The sequence below is a fragment of the Poecilia latipinna genome, unplaced genomic scaffold (assembly GCF_001443285.1).
Source record: "Poecilia latipinna isolate Pla-1442-1.1 unplaced genomic scaffold, P_latipinna-1.0 Scaffold1507, whole genome shotgun sequence".
Lineage (NCBI taxonomy): Eukaryota > Metazoa > Chordata > Actinopteri > Cyprinodontiformes > Poeciliidae > Poecilia > Poecilia latipinna.
In genome coordinates this window covers 71418-80342 of record NW_015114123.1, presented here as the reverse complement: position 1 = coordinate 80342, position 8925 = coordinate 71418, and the positions used below count along the sequence as shown (strand labels likewise).

Genomic DNA, 8925 nt, shown 5'->3' with positions numbered 1-8925 from the left:
AAAAAGGGACAGGGCACAGCAGGTCTGCATTTCTTGCCTTTTAGGTGTTGCACAGGAAGCTCTGCATGGCGCTACACTGCCCTCTATTGGAGCTGTGCTGTTACTGCTGGACAGTTCAGGGTAACTGAAATTTCCTTTCTTCTCCTAATAATACTTATGTTTAGATGTACAGCTATAATTGACAGTACAACAGTGCTCCAAATAACAAGATCAATCACCATTTTAGAGAGAATAACATATCTACATGGCAAATGATTTACATGGAAGTGCAGAAAAGTAACAGAAACCCAATCAAGTCAAGTGACTCCAGGATTATTTATTATATTTATAAAATGAGCAAAAGGAATTGGAAGCCAGTTTGCCTTAAGACAAATTGTGCAACAGACTGACACAGGTAAGCAATCCTCAACCACTGAATAAAGCATGAAGCTACACTTGAATAGATACGCAAATGAAACCACTAATGACATGTAATACATGTTTCTGAAATTTAAGGCAGTTTATCAAAACAAGACTGTAATGAAAACACAGCCAGCCATCATTCCTCATCTCCGTGTTTATTTCAGCTCCAGTGTTACAAACTGTAGCAGCATTTTCACAATCATGTTTTGTTTGCATTGTCAAAACTCCAGGCCTTCCAGATCCGGAGATGGAACTCGGCAAAAGTCAGACCATCTCCCACTTTACTCAGCTCTACATAAATACTATAAACATACTTACATCGTGAAACTCTTCCCTCCACAGAATACAAACGTTTCCTCTTAATTTAGCAGTGATCATCGTCTCAAAACATTTCTCGTCACTCTGAACGATGAGTGCATGCATTTCAAATGCAAATGTATTTTGATACAAGAGGAGAAATGTTTCGTCAGTGATCTGAGATATGGTCTGATTTTACTACAATAAAACAAATATAATCAAAAATATAAACTTGCATTTATGCTGTAGGTAATAAAATCTATTGTGTTTCTGTGAAGTCATATTGCACTGAAAGCAACACGAGAAGGTTACATACTCTAAACCAGCTCAACCAGGTTAAGACAAGTAGCTAAAAAACTTGGTTTGAAATCTGATCGTCTGAGGCAAACTAAAAACAAACTAAAAACATAAAAAAAAACACTTTGAGAAAAGTGAAACTTGCAGAAAATATCAATCTATAAAACAGAAGCTGTAAAAAATAAATTCAAGTTTTCCTTACTATCGTTAACACTATATCGAGGTTAAACAGCAGAGATGGAATGAGTGTTCACAGCAGATTAAAAGCGACACACATCTTTGGTTTGGTTATGTCTGTCCGAACACACAAGCGATTCGTGGAGTTTGTGAGAACACTGGAATCTGACAAACGTCTTCAGAACAAAAAAAAAAAAAGAAAAAAAAAAGAAAACCTCTCGGTAATCATAAACAAATAAATCACAGCGCTCTGTGAATTACATCAATCTGGCTAAATATCCTGAAAGCTGAATCAAAAAATAGAAAACAGGCTGAAAAAAAAAAGCATAGAGCACACAGGAAATGAGTAACTTCAACAGGATGGGAGAAAATAAAACGATTTGATCGGATACTTTTTTTTTTGTTTGTTTTTTTGTTGTTTCTTTTTTACTGACCCCATGAGGATCAGCCAGTGCAGCAGTATTGTTTAGTTTAAAAACTTCATTTACAAGCTTACATTTTAATCACATAATCTGCATAAGGAGAACATAAGAAATATTTTTGGATGATTCAGACAGTCTAAAGCCTTTAAGGTTGCTATGACGAAACAAGTCTCACAAAAGCCAATCACTGCTGCCGTCTTCCAAAGCAACAGTCGGATCTGATCCAAAGAGGTTTCTCAGGAATAGACGATTTCTGTATATAAATATATCCTCTGATTTCATACAAACAAGCTGCCAATGTTCTGTAACGGCTAAGATTCTGTTGTGCGCGACTCAGGAGCGTTGCGGCATTAAGCTTTTACAGGGCAAATGCAGGTAGATCTCAGCTAATTTGGTCGTCAAATATGACTTTTTTTTTTGTTATTTTACACAAAGCAGTTTTAAAAACCTAATTTAATTAATTTAAGTGATTTAGGCTTGCAGCTAAGGAAAACCTAACATTCAGCAAATCAGAACGTTAGACTATTCCATAACAGTAAAAAAAATCAAATGACTTTAATGCAAAACTGTTATTGTGTGAAGAAGCTACGGCCCACAAAACCATGGAGAAAGACTGCTGAGTTCACAGATGTCCTGAAACCGGCACAAGGAGGGGAAGCCATAAAAAAAAAATAGCCAAATACATTTGGCTATTCACAGAGCGCTTTATCCTAGCATGTTAACGGAAAGATAAGTAGAAGGAAAAAATGTGGGAGTGCCCAAGCAGCAGGGACAGTGCAGTCTTAAGAGGAGTGTGACGCTAAATCCATTCATACATTTTAGAGGCGATTGACTAGTTGTGGACCTGGAGCCAATAAATCCAGATTACATAATCCAGCAGGTCTTGGCATCTGCCCACACCTGGCCTCAAAGAGCCAACGATGTAGATGAGCTGAGGGCAGGAATGTAACCCGGGCTACTTCAACACTTCAGCAGAAACACCTTCACGCAACGCTGCACCGATGCAGTAAGGAGCTCCTACCGAGCGCTGTCTGCATGCACTGTACACTACATGGACATACTTCTCTTTGACTGACGTTGCTGTATTAGTAATGCTTTTTATTGCTTTTATGTAAAATTTGAATTTCCTGAAGAATTTTGTTTTGGGTTTTCCGTTAGCTGCATGCCGTAAAGCATCAAAATGAGCAAATTAAATCAGTCCGACATATCACTTTGCTTGTGAACAATCTATAAAACATGAGATTTAAATGTTGAATTGCATTCCTGAAATAAAATCCATTTCTGTTACAATATTCTGCTTTACCGAGATTCACCTGTAATCGGTTTGCTGTGGCACCACATACCTTGAAACAGAGGAAGACGTGTGCGTGTTTAAATGCATCTTGGGCCTAGAACAAATCAAGTATTCCTATATAAGAGTACAAGAAAAAAAAAAAAATGGGTGGAGCAGTGTTTGATATTAGTTAGGCACTTATACAACGTCGCTGTCTCTCCCGCAGAGTGTTGGGATTAAAGAATGTCGAAAAAAAAGTTTTCATGAACACATAACAAAACAAACAGCACTGCGCTTTCCTCCGCAGCTATAAACTCCGAGCTAGAGGAAGCTAACCAAATAAATAAAAAGTTCCAATATTTCAGACAAATAAACATAGTTTCACACAACTTCATCATGTGCTCACCACATGGAGACACCAGGGAACTGAGCTGCGACTGACTTGGTAGTAGAGCGAAACGGTGCAAGTTAAATATGACACTATTTGTCTATTTGACATAAATCCTTTTTTTTTTTTTTTTTTTTTTTTGCATAGAGTGGTTGTGCAGCTATCGCTGTAGCTAAAAAAACAAAACAAAAAAAACAATAAAAAAAACACAAACCTAGGTAATGAGATGACAATGACGAGTGGAATCAAAGCGCCACATTGCCACCTGGTGACCTGGTGCCGTTTTCCTCTTCGCCGACTCTCACGTCCTTTGGGCTTGGAAGTGTTTCATGAGTCACGGAGAGGCGAACATCACAGCTGCCCGGATGCCGCCTCTTGTTCTAGCTTCTGCTTCGTCAGGAAGTACTTGAAGAATTCGTACACCGACCAGGCGATGGCAGTAGAGGGCATCTGGTATATGACCCGAGCTTGGACGCCTTTGAAGAAGGCTGCCAGACCTCCCAGTCTGTACACCGTCCTGAAAGCGTTGGCCATTCCCGACAGGTGGCCGCTGATGTTCACGGAGCTCAGCGCCACGTTCTCCTGCGTGTTGAGCAGCGTTTTGCAAACGTCCAGCGGAGTGGTCACGGCGGCCGAAACCGCCCCCGCCGCCGCCCCCGACACTATGTGGCTGCTCGGGTTGTAATGCCTGTGAGGGTTCAGCTGCTCCTGCATCAGTTCGTAGGTGATGAAGTGAACCGCCTGGAAGGGGATGTTCATGGTCAGCTGGGTGCTGTAGCTGCGGTAGAAGGCTCCGACGCCTTCGGCGTGCGTCACTGTCCGAACACAGTCCCAAAGTCCTCGGTAGGGAGAGTTGTACATCTGCATCCTCTGCTTTACCACTGGAAGGCAGCAAAGTTATGTTAGTGTTACAGTTTATGTTAGGCAGTAAAGGGGAGAGTAACCAATCGATGTAACCAATTTAACTGCTGTAAAGTCCAGGAGGAGTGAAAGCTGCAAGGAGCAAAACAATAGAAACAATGCAATCTACTGGGTTTCCTTGGGCATGAACTTTTTAATCTACTTTGAATAACTAATTTATTCAAAGGCTGGGATCAATTGAAACGTATCTGTGATTGAACTGATTTGTTTTTTTTCTAAAGTGCCTTGAGACTACATTTATTATGAGTCGAATTGAATTTAAAGGAAATTCCTTCCTTCCTCTAAATATCGTTAAATTTCACACATTTTTGCCTATAATTGTTAAACTTTCCATACACAAGTCAAAAAGAAAAATGATACTGAAAAAAAAAGAAAAGGAAAAGGAAACTCCCAAGAGGTAATCCCATGTGTGCTTCCCCACTAAAATACTGGACAAATCTTTCTTCTAAAAGTGTACTCCTCATATTCATCATTATATTTTCAATGTTATTTTTTTTTACAAAGTAATATTTTAGGAGGAAGTAAAAAGTAGAATTATAAACGGTTTATGCCTCTTTCATACACTCCACATTTGTGGCGTGATTGACTAATATATCCTGTTAGCAGATTTCCCCACCTGAGCTGTTTAGTGTTTGCAGCTCTTCCAGAGTCACCATGCCCCCTTATGGCATGCATATAACTATTTAACTAATGATCTGTGGTTGGAGCGTTATTGATCCACCCCGTGCTTCACTGAGAGCGATATTGAAGCGTCGACGTTTCCTTACCTTCAGCCGGGTTCATGATGGCGTCGTGCAGAACAGTGGCCACACTCCCTGCCACGCCTGTTGAAACATCAGCAAACCTCGTTGACTCTGAAGCTGTGACTCTGCTCGAGTTATTTCAGTGACAAAAAAAATAAAAAATGAATTCCTAAAAACACGAGGCAGAAATTTACACAAGCTCCAGGCTCCAGATAACATCACAGCCTGTTCCCCTCTGATCAACAAAACAGATTTAAAATGACAGATCCGCCATGGGATTTCTCACGGCTGCGTCGCACGTTTGACCCCGGCTATTGTAAACTGTGTATTGATGAGAAGAACTGCCCTCTTCCTGGATGGTTTGCTTTGTCTACGGCGTGCAGCAGCTGGTGTGTGTGTGGGCACGCGGACGCTCGTACCGTTGGCTATGTGGCTGTTGCCTCCGCTCTGAATGATGTGACTCAGAGAGTGCTTGACGCGCTCGTAGCAGGCGAAGTAGAGCGCGTGCGCGGGCCCTGCTCCCATCATGGTGATGTTGAGGCCCCTCAGCGGTCTGAAGATCCCCTCCGTCTTGATGATCCGTTTCAGGGCTTCATACACGCTCTTGTATTGTGCGTTGGGGTCCGGCTGCAGGCTCTGCATCCGTGTCTGTGAAAATAAAATCATTTCATATAAATTCTTCTAGTATTACAACATTTTCTTAGGTTAGATTTTGCTACAGTATTTAGTTGATTGCCTTGTTTTATTGCGTGACTGAATGTATGGTTTCTAAGATGTTAAAGAACCTGAATAATGATTTATTTATTCATTTATTTGTTTTTAAATCAAGTGCAGCGCGCTCTAGTTGCTCTGACTGGACGTGCTCTTGGCGTTAGCGAGGTTCTGGATCGGGAGGCTGTGTGGCAGCTCTTTATTTAACTCCACCACGCCGAGTTATCCGGACAGCACAAAGAATGTTTTTATTTGCAGGGAGATTCGGGGCCGGCTCAGGAGATTGGCCGAGTTTGTCTTTGTCAGCATGTTCCACTGAGCTTCCTTCCTCTTGGGTCGACAATAAAATATCAATTACATTTCCTCTGAATGAAGACTTTTGGAAACTTGGCCACACATCACCTTGGCAATCTGAGTGATTGGTTGAGGTTTTGGGACTGCAAATGAGGGATGTCCCTGACGAGGCACACGCTTCTCTGGACTCTCATCTCACAATGTGAGGAGAAATAAGACCAGAGGAAGATTAGACTAGCTGAAATAGCTGAAATGCGTGTTTTTGATGTAGATATTCTGTTTAGCATCCATCCATGTCAGCCTTAAAGGCACCACAACAAAAGCACAAAACTTGGAGACTAATTCCAAATGTATTTTATAAAAATGAAAAAAAAATGGGTACAAATTTTAATGTGGAGAAACACCAAAACAACAGAACTGTATGCTTTTCAAGCTTAAGTTTTTATTAAGTCTGTGCATTTAAGAACTTTTTTTTTTCAATCTGGTGTTTTTTTTTTTGGTTTTTTTTGTTGTTGTTGTTTTTTTTTTGTTAATGTTCCAAAATTCACCAAACCGCACAGTTGGACCCTATTCATCAGTAAAGGGATGTTTCACTGTTTCTCTGTAGCACTGGACCCATATCTAATTAGCTCTTTTAAAAACAACAACATTTATACTTTTCAAATCTGAACTTCATTATTCTGCATTAAATACACATAACTAAAGGCACAACTTTTGATCTGTCATATCTTTATTTTGTTAGCCACAAAATAATAAGTCAAACCTAGAACCGCAGCTCGACCGTCACTCACTTCAAACCCAAAATGTTTCATAAACTGGACAACAACTCAAGCTGTGATGCAGGATATATAGGAATCTCACGAAAAAAAATAATAATCATGTGGTATTTATATTAAAAAAAGAGAGAGAAAATAAAGGAAAAACATGATCTTATTTCTTTTATTTAAACACAATTATTCCAAGCACAGCTACAAGAATGTAACATATTGATTGTTAGAGTTATAACAATGTTATGTGTATAAGCTTTGTTACTTTTGGAAAAGGTAAAACAGCCTTAGGCGGAAAAATAGAATAAAAAATCTGCCAAATGTCGTAGTTGTTTCATTGCTTACACCTTTCTGCCGCTGCGTTCTTTCCAGAGTAAAGAGTAAGAGTGTCGTAATTAGTTTGATCAGGTAGCCAGGCTGGGTCAGCTGACCGACAGAGATGTGGCTTGGAGCTTGCCAACTGTAGCTTTAAATTAGCTTCACCTTAGCAATAGTGATGGGAGGAAATCCTTTGGTTTCCACAGCTCGACTCTCCATGTGTTGCACGACCGTAAATATTGTCTAAAACTGGTCTTTTCTGCAAGTATGAGGAAAAACTTTCAGTCAGCTTGCTGGCAGTGCGCAGCAGCCACTGTGTGACTCTACGCTCTGCAGAGCTCCGTGCTTAAGGAACTCACAATTTCAACTGAAGTTCAGATTTGATTTTTGATTATTATGTTTGAAGAATCTGAAGTCTGAACCCCTGTTAGTACAAGATCTGAGTAATGCTTTGAGAATCCATCAGGAACTAGTTGAGAAAGGGCTGATTTAGGAATGAAAACTAATAGGGAGTAAACCTCAGGAGTAATTCTTAAAAACAAACAAAAAAAAAGATCACCGTGTACTTTTTGGCAAATATTTTAAAACAAAACGAATTACTAATTCAACTTTTAGCCGTTTAATTTTCAGGCGACATTCAACACTGCCTACATTATTTCGACATCTCTGTTACAATCAGTTGAAGGAACTAAACAAGAAGCACCAGTGTTGACATTTAACCATAAAAGGGAAACGGTCCCAACTAATCCGACTGATTGTGTGTTATCCTTTCAGCTTTGTCAGTTCTGGTAATATGGCTGTTTACTAATCAATAGCACAAAGAAGCAATTAGAGATACCCACCCTTTCCTGCATGAGGCTGATTCCTAACTTGCACAAGACTGATAAGATGCCCCTCCTAACATTAACACAGGCTACTCCCTGATTCCTCGAGCTGCTTGAGTTTGACTAGGAATCAAACTCAAAGTAAACAGTTAGGACTGGGGGGAACTAACAAATAAAGGCACCAGAGAGGCATCATGCTTAACCTATAGACATAAAGTCAATACTTCCTCTAAATGTAATTCTTTAAAAGAAAAAGTACTTCAATTTCTTGGAAGTTGTCTAGTAATTTATCAAGACAGGATGGAAATGACTCTTCCTGTCATGAGTTTAGATTAGATGAAACTTGGTAAAACTTGGGTAACTCCAAAAACCTCCCAGATTTAACTGAGTGACCAGCTGCGTCTTTAAGGTGCTTGTGAAAACTTGGAAACCTCAAGAGGAAATGACACCAGAGCATTGGGCAATGAGGGCTTCTCATCGGACTACTTACACATATGCCAGTGGGATACAAGTTAAGTGGATGCGTTCCAGTCAAAGTAGACATAACCAAACTTGTCAGAAACAACGCCACGTTGTTAGAGAACAAAGGCTCAGCAGAAGGAAAGTGGGGATTGCAGGAGCAAAGTTCACAAAAACAGTTTGCAAATTTACCTGTCTTTAGCCAATTTTTAAACAAGCTTCAAACAACATAGTCATTTCATTCCACTTTTAAATGTGCGCTTTAATTACTAAACATTCACTCACTAAATGGATTACTGGTTAAAAAGCCCCCCGCCCCAAAAAAACCCAGATCTTCCCAAACTTGGCTGCATTCAGTCACTTAATAAATATTTTTATACCACTCATGTACTACTGCTTATATATTTACCAGTTTGGATTTACACAACTAGTAAGTTATACAACTGTTTCATAAAAATATAGAAAAAGTAATATTCCTCTACATGATTTAAATCATAAACTATTTGTTCATGAAATTATATATATATATATATATATATATATATATATATATATATATATATATATATATATATATATATATATATATATATTTTTTTTTTTTTTTTGATTTTTTTTTTTTTTTTATTTTA

General features: G+C 39.2%; 1 protein-coding gene across 1 annotated transcript in view; it reads right to left on the bottom strand.

The window, feature by feature from the left end:
• Nucleotides 1–541: 541 nt before the first annotated feature.
• slc25a37 (solute carrier family 25 member 37) overlaps nt 542–8925 on the bottom strand; it is a 13690-nt gene continuing 5306 nt past the window's right edge. Inside the window, exons 2-4 of the mRNA XM_015058010.1 lie at nt 5340–5568; nt 4945–5001; nt 542–4137 (exon numbers count right to left, since the gene is read on the bottom strand). Coding sequence (XP_014913496.1) covers nt 3608–4137; nt 4945–5001; nt 5340–5568 — 816 coding nt within the window. The 3' untranslated portion in view covers nt 542–3607. The remainder of the gene's footprint in view (nt 4138–4944; nt 5002–5339; nt 5569–8925) is intronic.